Source organism: Leptodactylus fuscus, chromosome 8 (genome assembly GCF_031893055.1).
Source record: "Leptodactylus fuscus isolate aLepFus1 chromosome 8, aLepFus1.hap2, whole genome shotgun sequence".
NCBI classification, from domain to species: domain Eukaryota; kingdom Metazoa; phylum Chordata; class Amphibia; order Anura; family Leptodactylidae; genus Leptodactylus; species Leptodactylus fuscus.
The window spans coordinates 71,420,242-71,437,124 of NC_134272.1; the positions used below are offsets into that span (position 1 = coordinate 71,420,242).

Sequence of the window (16,883 nt, forward strand, 5' to 3'; positions counted from 1 at the left end):
CGCAGCTGGCTATTTGTATATCTTATCTTCATGGTATATGGAGGTCACTGAGACTCATTTAGCACCAACATGACATCTTATCTCTGTTTCCATGATATATGCATATAGACATAGTGTAAGCTGTTAGTTCACACATAAGTGTTTTTGAAACTTTCTTTGTTTAAGGACAAAGTCCATTAAGCTGTAATGATATGCAAATTACATGAGGCCTCAGCCAATAGTCATGTGCCAGGTTTATCTTATAACCAATCATTTTATGCCAACCATGTTAGAATAGTCCAACCTGCTCTTGTCTGTATTGTATTTAAACCACCTTTGTGCACCATTAAATTAGAATCCACCTTGATACACCAAACACCATGTGTCTTCGTGATTCTCCAGGTCAAAGATTGGCTGTAGCCAATCTTGGCCTGTTAATTAATTTTCCTTTACAGACAGCATATCTCTGGGGTATTATGATTCCCCCGACAGAACTATAATACTAGACATGTACGGCACTTATACATCCTATAATACTAGACATGTACGGCACTTATACATCCTATAATACTAGACATGTGCAACACTTATACATCCTATAATACTAGACATGTGCAACACTTATACATCCTATAATACTAGACATGTGCAACACTTATACATCCTATAATACTAGACATGTGCGGCACTTATACATCCTATAATACTAGACATGTACGGCACTTATACATCCTATAATACTAGACATGTACGGCACTTATACATCCTATAATACTAGACATGTACGGCACTTATACATCCTATAATACTAGACATGTGCAACACTTATACATCCTATAATACTAGACATGTACGGCACTTATACATCCTATAATACTAGACATGTACGGCACTTATACATCCTATAATACTAGACATGTACGGCACTTATACACGCTATAATACTAGACATGTACGGCACTTATACATCCTATAATACTAGACATGTACGGCACTTATACACGCTATAATACTAGACATGTACAGCACTTATATATCCTATAATACTAGACATGTACAGCACTTATACATCCTATAATACTAGACATGTACGGCACTTATACACGCTATAATACCAGACATGTACGGCACTTATACACGCTATAATACCAGACATGTACGGCACTTATACACGCTATAATACTAGACATGTACGGCACTTATACATCCTATAATACTAGACATGTACGGCACTTATACATCCTATAATACTAGACATGTACGGCACTTATACATCCTATAATACTAGACATGTACGGCACTTATACATCCTATAATACTAGACATGTACGGCACTTATACACGCTATAATACTAGACATGTACGGCACTTATACATCCTATAATACTAGACATGTACAGCACTTATACATCCTATAATACTAGACATGTGCAGCACTTATACACGCTATAATACTAGACATGTACGGCACTTATACATCCTATAATACTAGACATGTACGGCACTTATACATCCTATAATACTAGACATGTACGGCACTTATACATCCTATAATACTAGACATGTACGGCACTTATACATCCTATAATACTAGACATGTACGGCACTTATACACGCTATAATACTAGACATGTACGGCACTTATACATCCTATAATACTAGACATGTACAGCACTTATACATCCTATAATACTAGACATGTACAGCACTTATATATCCTATAATACTAGACATGTACAGCACGTATACACTTATGCATAGGCAATCTCCTGAAAACAAGCAGATTTGTGTTTTTTCCCTTTGGTCATCCTCTGTATGGGAATCAGACATCACATACGGCCCGGCCTGTCTGCTTTGCCTTCCTAATTCTATATATAGTAGTTATGGCAGCGTTATATCCTATATAATTCCTGGCTATAAGGGCACCAGCCGCACGTGACTGTCAGTAACAGAACAGACTTTTCCTCCTATGAGGAATTTGCATAACCAGGTCGCACCCACAGAAAACGAATGGAATTGATTTTTTGATTCGTTGTCACATCTGTCAGGGTTGTTAAGAGAAAATTGGCCATGTCGTCCTCACCTTACTGACATGACTGAGATTAGAATTTACAAAAACAGAAAGACAATCAGGATCCGATCATAGGAAGGAAAATTCTGCATTGTCTGTAATTATTTACTAGTCTATTAACCATCTGAGTTATGTACAATCAGGCTCGCAAAAGTATGTGCACCCCCAAGATCAGACAGACAGTATCAGTTCACATCGCCACTCGGAGACTCCATCGCAGTGTGCGTCCAAAATCACTCGACAAAGAAGTCCAACATGTCCGACTTTATTGTCCACTGTAAAAGAGCGAACACCCAACAGATCCCATTATAGATAATGGGGGTCCACCCTGCTCCATATGTGACCGCCGTATTAGCAGTCCACCTATCCGTTGTTCTGGTTCTTCTACAGATGTTAGTGTAAACCTAGCGCCACATCATGTAGTGCGCAATTTATCATACAATGATGAACAATGTCTGTTAGGTAAAAGTTGCAGGAGGGTTCATAAATATAAGCTTCATGCCAAACTCCGCATTTAAAGAACATTTACACTAGAAAATTATTGCGCTTGAATGTCCACAATTTCGGGTGTTTGGTGAGGGGCTCAGAACAAGTCAGTGAAGATCGTCCATAATAAACTGGGCAAACTGTTTCCTTATGGAATTCACCGTATAGATGGCGACATTGTATGAACAGGAAAGGGTCACTTAAGGCTGTGTTCATATTTGTAGAGGAGTCTCATTCGCAGACTCCGCCGAAAATCTGTAGAGGGAAGATTCCTGCATGGAGGACCTTGTCCTTCGCTGCTATCAGTTTAAAACCTGCAGATACCTGACGGATCCCGTTATAGTCCATGGGATCTGCTGGTCTCTGCGTGTAACCGATGATTGTCATGATAGCAATAAAGATTGCAATAAATTAATAATAGACATGTACATGTTGTGTAGAGATGGAGGTCCAACCCTCACAATAACTTACTGACATGGATCCACAGAACCAGAGATCAACACAGTATACATTTCTAACCTGGATTGTCCATGAGCACGACCTTGCTTCTGTATTGGGTATTGAGTTTTTAGGGCCTACTGATTCTAATCTTGAAGTTTTCCATATTGCAACATTTTTTCTTCAGGCAAATTCCACTTGAGGACTCCCATTGAATTTAATGGGAGGCAGTAAATGCTCCTTTAACGTCGGCACAGACTTTGTCAAAATCTGGTCGTGGAATTTGGCTCTGCCTAATAAAGACAAAATACGTTGATACTGGAATCCAAATTCAGCGTCAAAATCCTACACATGATCAGCCACTTAGGGCAAGTTAAGATGTCAGAAGAACCGGGGCCACACGGTGGCTCAGTGGCCAGCACTGCAGCCTTGCAATGCTGGTGCTCTGGGTTCAAATCCTGCCAAGGGCAAAAAAAAAAAAACACCTGCAAGGAGTTTGTATGTTCTCCCCGTGTCTGTGTGGATTTCCATCCCATAATCTGAAGACATACTGATAGGGAAAAATGTACATTGTGAACAGGGGCGTAACTACCGTGGTAGCAGCAGTAGCAGCTGCCACAGGGCCCGGGCCATTAGGGGGCCCAGGGACAGCCGCTACTGCTGTGTTTTTTGTTTTGTTTTTTTTAAATAGTCTGTTACGGGCCCCATTCACTTGCTGATCCTGGCTGGGCCGGGATCGGCAAGTGACACCGCGGGCCCCACAAACACTATCATTATACTCGGGGGTCTTTGCAGACCCCCGAGTATAATGATCAGCGGACCGGGAGACGTAAGGAACATAACAAACAGTGTTACTTCCCTCTCCACGATCCTGCCTCTGGCCTCCCTCATTCGTGTCTGACGTCTCTGACGTCACATGACCCGGGTCTGCTTCCCGGGACATGTGACGTCCGACGTCATTAATGCAGGACAAGAGCGGCAGCCTAGGAGCCGGGCACAGGTAAGCAACTGTTTTTTTTTAAATGTTTTTATTCCCCCGGGTCTCCGATTATTATACTCTGGGGTCTGAAAAGAGCCCAGAGTATAATAATTGTTTATGGATGTCCACAGTGGGGCATAATACTGTGTGCAGGAGCCACTATGGGACATAATACTGTGTGCAGGGGACACTATTGGGGTTAATACTGTGTGCAGGGGCCACTATTGGGGTTAATACTGTGTGCAGGGGCCACTATTGGGGTTAATACTGTGTGCAGGGGACACTATGGGGGATAATACTGTGTGCAGGGGCCACTATTGGGGTTAATACTGTGTGCAGGGGCCACTATTGGGGTTAATACTGTGTGCAGGGCTTACTAAGGGACATAATAGAGTTCTGAGGAGGGGGTCGGTTGAGGTCTTCGGCGTCGGTTTGGGGGGGGGCCCATGTCAAAAGTTTGTCACAGGGCCCCGCTATTCCTAGTTACTACGCCACTGATTGTGAACCCTATGTGGGGTGCACAATCTACACACCTACACACACACACACACACAAAAAAAAGTCGGAAGAAGCGTCCTGCTTGTTCTTCAGGTGGATTCTTAAAGAATAGGAGGCCGATTTTGTATTGCCCAGCCAAGGACTAGCTGCCGGAGTCAGAAAATACTCAGACTCCATCAGATTAACCCCTCAGATGCCATGATCAATAGGGATCACAGGATCCTGGGGCAAGATTGCTTCCCTGACACCCCTCAGATCCCCTGGAATAAGATCATGGGGTCCGACGAGTTGCCAAGGAGGCCAAGCAATGGTGTCCTGACTACCACTCCCTATAACACATAGGGAGCCTATGTGTGATGTGTTGCAATACCATATATTGCAGTATAACGCACTGGATATCAGCAATCCCAGGTTCAATTCCCGTGTGGGACAGGTGAAAAAGAATAAGCTTTTAATTTACAAAAAAAACACAAACAATGTTCAGCATCCCCACATGCGGACAGAAAATGTAAAAAAATTATGAATTTTGTAAGATGTAGAAGGAAAATATGGAAAAGGTTGCCGAGTATTGCCGTACAAGCTCCCTGCATCCTTAAAGGGTTAATGTCCGTGCGCGCCATACTACGACCCATCCCACTGATAATAATCGGCCATACAGAACGTCTCGGCTCACAATGGCGGCAGTCACGTCGGCAGCACCCACTAATCAGACGGGGTGTCCACCTATTTTTGGCCGCGTTCTGCGTACCGTATGTTAATAACTGGAAGGTTTTCGTATTTAACCTGTCTGGCTGGTTACCAGGGATACGACATAGTAACAGAGCAATTTCCTGCTAAAATATGAAATTTTCTAATTATGATGAAAGCCACACTACAATCACAAATATACCAAGGAATAAATATCAATAATGCCTTATGATTAAAATTATATATCTAGTACACAGGCACAACGGCTCCGGGATCCGGGAGAGCCGCTAATAATCCAGCACTTTGCATGTTGTTGAATCAAGAATCAGCCGCCCGTCCGAGACTGTTTCCATAGGATTCCTTCATTTTAATAATTCAGGGTAATTGCTAATTCTGAGAACTAAGAATTTGGGGCGGCGAGAGGTAAAAGTCTATTAATTCCCTGCAAATCTGGAATTTTCTCTCATTTACAGAAGGGGTTATACTGAAGAGCAGCAGGCAGTGGCCTAGGGCGGTGAGGACACAGGTATCGACAGGGTGTTATAGAAATATTTGGGGTCCTTGTTTGTAACATTTGATTTATTTATACAGGTTTGGCTATTTTGGTTGGTTTTTGCAATGCACTTTTTTTACTTTCTGCATTTGGTCTCATCATTCACTATATTATTCACAATATTACGCCCCCTACTGACCATGGTGTGATCATGAATACGACCATGATGGAGGTTTATATTATCGGGGTATATAGATATAGTGGGTGCAGAAGTATCAAATGCTACCGGATTGTCAGGGATCCCAAAGGTCTCTCTACAACATAACACAACACCAATATTACATGGTAAGAGGGGGCCCATTACGTATTTTGCCCGGGGTCCCACAGTGCTATATTTTACATGACCTGCAAAGTAGATGGGATTCTGGCTAAACCCATCCATTCATGCGGGAAAAAAAAAACCACAGCAGAAAAGCAGCATTTCCAAAAACACGACCCACCAGCCTAGCAATAACCCTGCCGCCAGGTTCTAGGTCACACTGCCCCCTAGGCACAGAATCACAGCAATGGTGCCTGCAACATCACATAATACCGCACCATGTGAACAGATCACAAAAAGATTCACCTTACCATAGGGTCTCAATCAAAGAACTGCATCACGTGAGCAGGTCTCAAAGCATTCACCTAGTCATAGGTCTGAGTCAGTAGAAGGATCCCTTAATTCAAAAACACCTGATGGGAGGAGAGACGGGGCCAAGGCAGAACAAAAGGAAAAAAAAGACAGGACTGCTGTGCATAAAAGAAGAAAAGATGGCCCGCACATCCCAATCTTATACATTGATCTTGTGCTTCTCAGCAATTTCTACAATACTGAACATGAGGTTCTTCTTATACATACTGATCAGGGTGTATAAGCCCACTAGTCCAGTGCACATCCGGGATTTTCCTGGATAGCACACTGACCCATTTATTTCTATAGGGCCATGCACACTACAGTGTAATCCATGGATCAGTATGCGGGCCAAGAGACTATTGCAGAACTCTGGACAGGTCCTAGTCTCCCCTCCCCCTCCCTATTAGTATGTCTTTAGTGTGTAGGAGAAAAGTCATGCAAACACAGGGAGAACATACAAACTCCTTGCAGCTGTTGTCCTTGGTTGGAATCGAACCCAGGACTCCAGCGCTGCAAAGCTGCAGTGCTAAACATTTTTGTGGCCACCGCTGGCCCTAATGCACGGGGCCACAGAAGCACAACCGGCACATGTTCAGTCACAGTGGGCGACACGCACACAGTCATGTGAATGCCGCCTTAATCTGAGCTTTGTGGGCATCCGTTGCACTACAATGAGGAGGTACCTGGAATAGTGGAGTAGGTTTCAGGAGTTACTTACACCACAAAATTGTTATAAGTAACCTTAACTATATCAGGCCATGATGGTCGTTCCTCTCTGAACTCAATCCCTCCAATAACCTTACGTAAGAAAGTGCGAAAATAAGTTTGAAAAGACGTATTTTGAAATGCAAACGTGTCTCCGTGCACCTAAGATTGTGCCTCATTGTGTTCTTAGTAGGAAATAGTCCCTGGATATTCCAGAAGATGGTTCAGAGTGGGTTAAAACCAAAATAAGTGATCGTAACATTCAATACCATACAAATACAGAGGGCACCCTTTGGTTGATGCCACAGACCAAACTGTGCAATTTTCTGTATTCTTTAATATACCTGTACACAAAATTTTACGTTTGTTTTTAATTTTTTTTATGGCAGCCAACATAAATCGCCTGTGTACGGACATTTGGATCAAACCAGGATAGAATTTTCTGCAGCAATTCCAGCATCAATCCCATGATGCATCTGGTCTGTATTCCACTTTTGTGCTGCAATTTGCGCGCCAGAATTTGGTCATTTTTGCTTATAACCGAGGACATTTTCTATAGTGTTTTTTTTTGTCTGTAAAATTGTTTTTGATTAAAAAAAAAAAATCCTTCTTCTAACTTTCATGAGCCATAGGGAGTGCTGAAAATCCTACCTGCCAATATTACACAAATTAAAACACAACCCGGTGATATTAGGTGCCTGTAATGGTCAAAGGGTCTGCAATGAGACTGCCAAATATTCTCTCCCTCTCCGCAGGAAATCGGGACGAAATTGTTGGAACAATTTCTTGAATCTCATTTTTGGGAGCAATTTTCACTTGATATCCTTCATTCAGTCTTGGAGACTCTCGCACTATCCTCACTAATCACTTACCAATATATTGGAGAAATGGAGCATGAGAGCAGATGTGCGAGAAACCAACCCAGCTAATCTCTGCAGAAACCAGCCATTACAGCGGAGAACGGGTTTCTTATACTCCGAGACGCCAGCGGGAACACAAAGAATATTCAGTAGTAGGCTGCTCTATAACAGGCTGGGAGTGAAGACTTATCAAACACCACCGAACACTATAGAAAGGTTGTCAAGACTGTAAATGCTCGGCGTTAAAGCAACAATGGCTGCCGCCACCGCATCACGTCACAAACATACTGGCGGTGCTGCATAAACAAGCCGGGTGTATGACCTTTATTTCATAGACTTCGCGTACATTTCAGCGATCCATTTGACAGGTTTATGAAGTATTCTGTAATGTTTTCTATAAGTTGGACTCATGAATATTAGATCGGCTGTCATAAGGAAAAAAGAAATCACAAAAGAAGCCGTAAATGTTACCTGTGGGATGGAAGGATACGAATGGTTTAAGCGCGACTTGTTAGGTAAAGAGAACGGATAAAATACTGGGCCAGTTCTTAAGGTTGTAGCTAGGGTTGAGCGATCGTGTTCGGAAAAGATCGGATTCCGATCGGCGATAGAGAAAATTTCACGATCGCCATCAGAACTCCGAACACGATCTTTTTATGTGGGATCAAGATCGGTGATCTTTTCCCACAATGCTTTGCTTAGCCTTCACACTGAGTATACGCTGTATACTCAGTGTGAAGGCTCCGCTGAAGTTCCATAGGAATGAATGGAAGCAGCTGGCACACAGCCTTAACCCCCTGTGCGCCGGCTGCCTCCATTCATTCGAATGGGAGGCTAAACTAAACATCTCTAACAGCTACTTACCTCTAGAGATGGCTGCTCCGGTGCCCTCCTTCTTCTTGCCTCGCCTCCCAGGTTAGTGTTTAAAGTGCTAGGTAGGCGGGGTTTGTGACTTAGGAGAGTGTGGGCGGGTACAGGGGGCGGAGACATGAAGTCTCCCCTCCCAGTACCCGCCCACACTCTCCTAACCTGGCAGGGAGGGGGCAGCGAAGGGAGAAGAGCAGCGTGCAGCGAGGCAAAGAATAAGGAAGGCACCGGACCAGCCATCTCTGCAGGTAAGTGGACACCAGGGGGGACTAAGTAGCCAGAGGATTAAAAAAAAAAAATCCTCTGGCTACTTTAGTGATTCACTACACAGCGTGGATTATAACAATTGTTAGATTCCATGCTGTATAGTGAATAGGATTGCTTTTAAAATCCAATCTCCGATTAATAAAAAAATCCCTTTGGATCGGAATTGGGATCGAGATCGGGTTCGAATGAAAAATGATCGGAAATCGGATTTTAAAATCGATCCTGAAAAGTCAAGATCGGCTTAACCCTAGTTGGTAGCTTTTTATTTTTGGGGGCAGCCATACTGGAGAAATACAGATTCTTCTTGTAACACTGGTATGTACAGGGTGTGCTTTATGGCGGCTGCAATGAATGGGAGTCTATCAGCAGGAAACAGGTGATCAAACCAGCCCCGGTATTATTAGTGGACTGTCTCATACCTTCAACTTTTAATAAGGTTTGTGAAGCAGCTAAAATCCTCCCAGCATCCCTATTAGCAGGAACAGCCAATGAAATGTTGTAGGTATCTAGCTATATGGCTGTAATAATGAAATGTAACGGTAGCCATGCTTTTCTACATGTCCATGATGGGCCCTGATAAAGCAGACACTGGGAGGATTTCATCTGCTGCACAAGCTCAGTTAAGAGCCGTGAAAACAGAGACTTCCGTCAACTGCAGGAAGCTGGGCAGGGTCTGGTATAGGGAGTCAGAGGTGGAAACAGAGCCCAAACAGGCTTGGCCACACCCCCAAAGCACTTTATTCTAATTTGCATATATGGGGAAAAAAGGACTTTATTGCAAATAAAAGGAAGATCTACAATAATAAATGCGAGGATGCTTAAGAGACTGTCCGCTGGCAGGTACTGGGTCTGGTTGAGTCCCTATTGTCCTGCTGACAGACTCCCTTTAATCATCAATAGATGGCTATAATAGCGGTGTATTTATTGCATTTTAGGACCTGGCACAGCAGTACTGAACTGAGTTTAGAACATAGTGATCCAAGTTTGGTTATAACAGCTGGAGATTTAGGTATTGTGTCTAATGTGAACATTAAAAGACACCCTATAGTACATGCAGAGCCTTATAGAGCCCTCCATCAGTACTCATCATAGTATAGTACTGTAGAGTAATGATAAAGAGGCGACTCTGCTGACCCTTTCCTAGTCTACACAGCAAAGCTTAATAGTGGGCTGCTGTAGACAACATGAAATATTACATTTACTTACATATTATGGCACCACCTGTTCACACTGTATAGCTTGTGCAGGTCCACCTATTGAGCCGAGCGCTGGTGGACACACATGCTCAGTCACACACACCCCCCCCTTATTCACTGCAGAGGAGCCAATAACAATACTTTTCTGCCCTGCCTGTAGAGGAAGGAGCAAAGTCGCTGCAATAACTTGGCAGTATATCAGAGAAGACCCCTCTCCTGGGAAAGTAGGAAGGGACTATACGGTCAGCTTCCAGAGGGGAAAGGAGACTGATTCATTCCAGGGATCTCCTGGTGCACCACCACTAAATAGAAAACATGGAAGCAAATGAACAAAAACAATTCAAGGATTTCCAAAAACCCTAGAAATTAGTACCAATATTTAAAAAAAAAAATGTAATAAAGTAAAGAAAAAAAATCTAGAACTGGAAATTAATATTTAAGACAACAAAAACTTATGCTAAAGGCCAAAAGATGGGAAACCATATGAGCTGTGAACCATGAAAGTATCCATATGAGTGGAGGGAAGCTAAACCTCTGATGCTGGATTCCTTCATAGATCACAAGTGATCGCTGCAGCCACAGCAGCAAGACAAGATGGGATTCATGTTCTACCAGGGAAACCTAACTAAGGCCTCGTTCACAACAGCGTTTGGACTCCATCCGGGGGAGTCCACATGAGGACCCCCTCGAACAAAATACAAACGCAATTGCAAGCTGTGTGCTGTAAAAGCACACGAACTCCATAGACTATAATGGGGTCCATGTGCTTGCAGACAGGAAAGTAGACGGTGAACTACTTTCCTGTCCGCAAGATCCCTGTGGAGATCTGGCGGCAAGCACATGGACCCCGTTATAGTCTATGGGGTCCATGTGCTTTTAGAGCATACCGCTTGCAGTTGTGTTTGGTATTCCATTCGGGGGTGCCCATACAGACTCCCCTGGACGGAATACCAAAGCACATGTGAACGATGGTAAGGCCTCATGCACATGACCGTGCATGCAGACCAAGTCAGTCCGATGCTGCATTCTATTACCATATAGAGCAGGTCCTATATTACACTGGGGCATCATAAAATAACTCTCATAGGGACAGAGGCCACTCAATGTCATCCCAGTGAAATAACCCCTTAGTGTGCACACACTGTATATAGGTAAACAGGGCTACTATATGTTTTATGTTGTATAACATGTCTTGTACTATGACCACCAGTAAGAAAATACCAGGCAGATACTTGTACAGAAATCTAATCCGTTTTTACTAAATGTACCAGACAAAACACAAGACAGTCATTGGAAATCTCAAGTTAGAAACATTTTCCTTTAATAAAATGGCAGACTAGGTAACGGTATTAACATACAACATCAGTGTCCACTGCATGCAGTAGTTTGTTGTGAGTGCTGCGGCCGGAGCGGACCGCCGCGCACATACACAGCCCTAGTAATCGCGCTATATCCTGAGGGGTTAGGCGTTCAGTTTACAAGGAAGATTTGCATTAGTAAGGTGAATGGATTCTTATAAAAAGTGAAAATACATTTATCGGCTTGTCTGACAGTAAGGGGGATACCAGCCACGAGTCAGATAGACGCAGACTATTATTACACACAGAAGGAGGAGGAGGACGGACGTGGCGTACAAATAAGAAGGGACACTGCATTTGGTTGCAATGAAGTTTATAAAACATTGTAGTCCACAGATCCTATCCACATACGGCTTCTTAAATTATCTTTTGAACAGATACATGCTAGAGCTCTGGAGGGTATATTAGGCCGGGGCGTCTCTCCTGACCTCACACATTACAGAAACCATTTAGCCCGGAATGCGGTTCGCTGCTTCCTCTTCCGCGTCGGCCCTGTTGGCATTGATTTCTGCCAGCGTTCTTGCAAAGCGAGTCCACTCGTCGTTCCGTGGTACGGCAATTTGCTGCAAGGTAGGTGGTAGAATAAATCAGCATCATAGAACATAAGGAAAGACTAATGCTATCCAGTATTTTGTCGATATAAGACGTTTAAGCTATAGGATAAGATAAAGGTGTCCATGTATGCACAAAACGTAACTATAAGCCCAGCAGCTTGCTGATTTTTTGACAAAATGATCAAAAAATATATATATATTAAAAGAAAAGGTTGCATCTTAAGCCACACCCCTTTCACATTAAACCACACCTCTTTCACACTTAGCCACATTCTTGACAACCAGCAAGTAAATCTGCCCTCGTAGTCTTTACAACGGTTCGTGTATAAACTGGCTAAATGGTTGGCACTTGATTCGTCATCGGGGCAGAAGCCTGGCAGCCATTCTCAGACTCCATCTACCACCTTAAGGCTGAGGTCACACGTTGCAGAAAAGCTGCTTTTTTGTTGCAGTTTTTGCTGAATTACCAAAATAATATAAAATTATACTAAACATAGAAAATGAATAATTTTTTTTTTTAATAAAATTCCAACAATTCCTTCATTTGATCCCATTTTGCCTTATATTACAGAGAAATATATAAAGCAATGTTGTAAGTGTATCCCAGGAGTCAATGACCCTCCTCTCCTCCTCACTGCCCTGTGTCTGGCTGTAAGACAACTGGCAGGAGTAGAAGCTGCCCTGCCTGACACACTGGAAATGCATCATCAGCCAATCACTGGCCGCCGTGGAGCCCCGCCTCCTCCAATGATTGGCTTAGGATGTATTTCCTGTGCGTCAGAATGGAACACAGGAAGCAGTGTGGACTGAGCATTGTCTGAATGGAGCAGCACAGGGTTAGTGGAGGTAAGTCGCAGCTAAGTATTTCATCATATCTTGCTGGCTTCCACGCTATAGAATAATCCCTGGAAAACTCTAATTTTCTGTAACCTAGCTCGCAATCCCTTGCCAAATAATAAACACTTGGTTTCTAAGCTCCCCCTAGTGGTGGCTGCAGAGATATATATTTTCACCATTTCCATCCCTTGCCGTATAAGAACATAACATTACCTCTCCCACATCGTAGATAAAGATTTCTCCGTCAGAGTCTCCCACTGCGATCTCTCTCCCAGAATGACTCCATCTCACCCTATTGAGAGCTGGGTTACCTTCAACTGTAATGCTCGCTGTAGGAACCTGCTCACAAGACACAATATGCAGAACCACATGAACATATGGTCTCTGAATGCAATATACAGGTGATATCACTCCATAACTCATTTGTATAATCAGAATAATTCCACTTTTTTTTTGGCCAAAAACTGGAGGGATCAAGAGTTCTAGGATCACAATTCATGCAGCGGACTCAGATTTGGGGGCACGTATAAGGCCATTGCTCCATTTTCATGGGTCCCTGTTCTTGAGATCGCAAGAGATCCCAGCAGTCAGCCCGCCAGTGATCAGACACTTATTCCCTATCCTGTGAATAGAGGAGAAGTGTCTATAGTGGGACAATCCCTTTAATTGTATAAGTATAATTATATTTGGATCCCTTCATCTCTATTACTGGAGTCAAACACAATTACATAATAATAAGTGTTAATGAGTCTTTAAGAGTCTCTTAGAGCGGCTTGTTAACCACTCGAGGTGCAAAAATAAAAGCCTGATCAGACCCATGTTCCCATGCAGATGGAGTCGCTTCATTTTTGAGCATAAAAATGTGTTTTAGACTAAAATGAAATATTATTTTTTACAAATATTGGAAACAGAATTTATGTTATAGCATTGTCTTAAAGGCACGGTATCAATGACACTCAGTTTTACCAAAATAGGGAGAGGCATGGCGACAATGGCTTCTTAGTAGATGACAGATTGTATGATTGGGTCTCTTCTTGCACCACCTTTCTTGTAATGAATTGTGGCGGATGCTAGGTTGCCTTATAAACATAACTGGTCAACCATTAATGCTATTGTGCTATTAACGACACCTATTCCCTATCCACAGGACAGGGAATAAAGTGTCTCGTTGCTGGGGGCCCGATCACCATGTCCTATGATATTCAGGAGGATGGGGAGCTATAGCCCCCCCCCCCCCCCCAAGGGGTCCTTGCAAATGGAACAGCAGTACACTTCATGACCAGCACTCCATTCACTGCTATGGGGCTGTCAAGGCTGTAATCCCTGCAACCCCATTGAAGTGAAAGGAGCACCGGTCACACAAGTGCACTGACACTTCATAGACAAGGCTTTTATGGTCCTAGTGATCACCATGAGATCCGGGGTTCGGGGGCCCCCAGTGATCGGACACTTATCCCCTGTCCCATGGATAGGGGATAAACGTCCATAACGGCACATCCCCTTTATGGATATCTTAAGGATAGAAGGGTATGGTGCAAAACCCATCAACTTAGCTCAGTCCCTCAGCCGAGGAGTTCTAGTGATCTCATTATGTCATACATCTAATCCGGAAGACAGTGCTCAGGCCTAGAGACGCTCATTCCAAATCATGGACACGCTCACCAACCGCACGGTCGCCCAAGGACATGGTTATCAGCCAAGTCTAATACCCAGCGACCGACTTACCTCTGTATCGTTGTTGAGGTTCCACAAATCCAGTCGCCCTACTCCATCCACACAAGCAAATAGGGCAGGATGAGTGGGGGACCACATGACGTCATAGACGTAGTCAGAATTGTCTTCAAATGAATACAAGGGTTTGTTATTCTAGGAGAGAAAAGGACAGTAGGTTATAGGTTATAGGTTCAAGACGTCTCCTACAAGAAGTATATCAAGCATCTTACATATGTAAAACCCCCTTCAATGACTGACTTACCAACAAAGCTACAGCCAGAATTGTAGAAAATAAGAAATCTGCTGTTACTTTGTACTAAAGTTCAAGTGGGTTGTCCCAAAAACAGGTTCACACTAGCGTTGGAAACATCGTTCTTCGCAAAAAAAGGAAATTCAATCCACTTAAAAAGTGGTCACCCATGCACAGTACTTGCAGGAATATTCTCCACGCATTTTTCAAGCGGAATGGGAGACGGCGTCCACGAACATAGCCCCAACGCTTGTGTGACTGCATCCTTATCACAAAGTAATACATAAGTATCTGATGCCTGGGACTCCACCAAGGAACTCTCACTGATCATGAGAATAGGGATTACAAGTCCCCTGCCTGAATACAATTGTGATCATGTAGGGCACAGGACCCATGTTGTTGTGGTCAGTTGGAGCCCAAGAAATGAGATCGCCACCGATCAAACACTTCTCACTTCTGACTGGGTCTAACTTGGGACAACTAATATTGTCGCCGACAGAGCCAGCACAGGGGCAATTATCCTTCGGTAAGAAAAGCAGAACCACCTTGGCAAGAGCCCCTGTGGATGATATACTGGGAGCCATTAACCTTACCAAAGAGCAAATTCAACAGACGCGATGGACGAGGACAACTTAAAGGGATCCTATCATTAGAGACCACTTTTTTTCCCTCGATAACACGTAGGAATAACCTTAAGAAAGGCTATTCTTCTCCTATCTTTAGATGTCTTCTCCATGTCGCCGTTCGGTAGAAATCCCGGTTTTCTTCAGTATGCAAATGAGTTCTTTTGCAGCAGTGGGGGCGGTCCCCAGCTATCAAACAGCACTGGAGGCGTCGCCAATGCTGTGAGAGAACTCTCCAGCGACGCCTCTATCTTCTGCGGCCATTTTCTTGTGGCCCGGGCATGCGCAGTCGGCTCTGCCTGAGGCCTAGAATATTGAAACCCTAGACAGAAGAAGACACAGGGAGAGGACGTTCTAGAAGAAAATAGAGGCATCACTGGAGATTTCTCTCGCAGCATTGGGGATGCCCCCAATGCTGTTTGAGCGCTGAGGACCACCCCCAGTGCTACGAGAGAACTCATTTGTATACCAAACAAAACCCGGATTTCTACCGAATGGCGGCGCGGAGAAGACAATGAAAGGTAGGAGAAGAATAGCCTCTCTCAAGGCTATTCCTACGTGTGATAGAGGAAAAAAAAGAGTCTCCAATGATAGGATCCCTTTAAAGACTTAAATCTTACAGTCAACACTGCCACCATTGTATCTGTTATTCTGATGGTGGATCAGACATATCAATAGCATACGAAGCGGCAGACACCACATTGAAACGACACGATACAGTGAGATAATCCCTTTTTAAAAAGTGCGGTAAAAGCCCAGGCGCAACTGTCGGAGAGGCGTTTTATTTTGGTGCTGTACTAAATCTTATTTTGGCGCAGAGGCGATATTTTGCAGAGCGATGATTATTGGTTTCTTCTCCATCTAGCACAGGAATAGAGGCTTGAGTGTGATGTATATGTAGTATGTAGGTTTATTTTACTATCTAAAGCAGGGCTAATACTTACATTTGAAGATTGCTACCTTCCTCCGGTTTTCTGCCTAATTACCTCCCGCACAAAGTAGCGATATTGCTACACTTACAAACAATTTATTGAAGGAATTGCCGTCGTGACTGACAGGTGAGCATCATGCAAGCAGCTTGCGGTATTATTCTGTCTAAAAATGCACTTTTTTCATAATGATTATGGATAAATATCTTTTATGCACACGCTAAACATTTTTGAATGTCATCTTTTCGGTAAAATTATTTTCTCAAAGGCTTGTCAGGAAAGTGAGAAGTACAATATAGGGGGATTTTTATAATCAGGCCCCAGCCAGGGAATATTCACAGAGACTCCAGCGCCGGCGAATGCAACAAGCAATTTCCAATTAACAATGCTTACATTTACAAAACTATAATTAAGATCATT

At 43.4% G+C, this 16,883-nt stretch overlaps 1 protein-coding gene across 4 annotated transcripts in view; it reads right to left on the bottom strand.

Moving 5' to 3' along the window:
- Positions 1 to 11,498: 11,498 nt before the first annotated feature.
- Positions 11,499 to 16,883, bottom strand: part of DYNC1I2 (dynein cytoplasmic 1 intermediate chain 2) — an 81,202-nt gene continuing 75,817 nt past the window's right edge. For all 4 annotated transcript variants that reach the window (XM_075284179.1, XM_075284181.1, XM_075284182.1 and 1 more), the window contains 3 exons: positions 14,674 to 14,814; positions 13,162 to 13,287; positions 11,499 to 12,120 (listed from right to left, as the gene is read on the bottom strand). In XM_075284179.1, the coding sequence (XP_075140280.1) occupies positions 12,007 to 12,120; positions 13,162 to 13,287; positions 14,674 to 14,814 (381 nt within the window). In that variant the 3' untranslated portion in view covers positions 11,499 to 12,006. The remainder of the gene's footprint in view (positions 12,121 to 13,161; positions 13,288 to 14,673; positions 14,815 to 16,883) is intronic.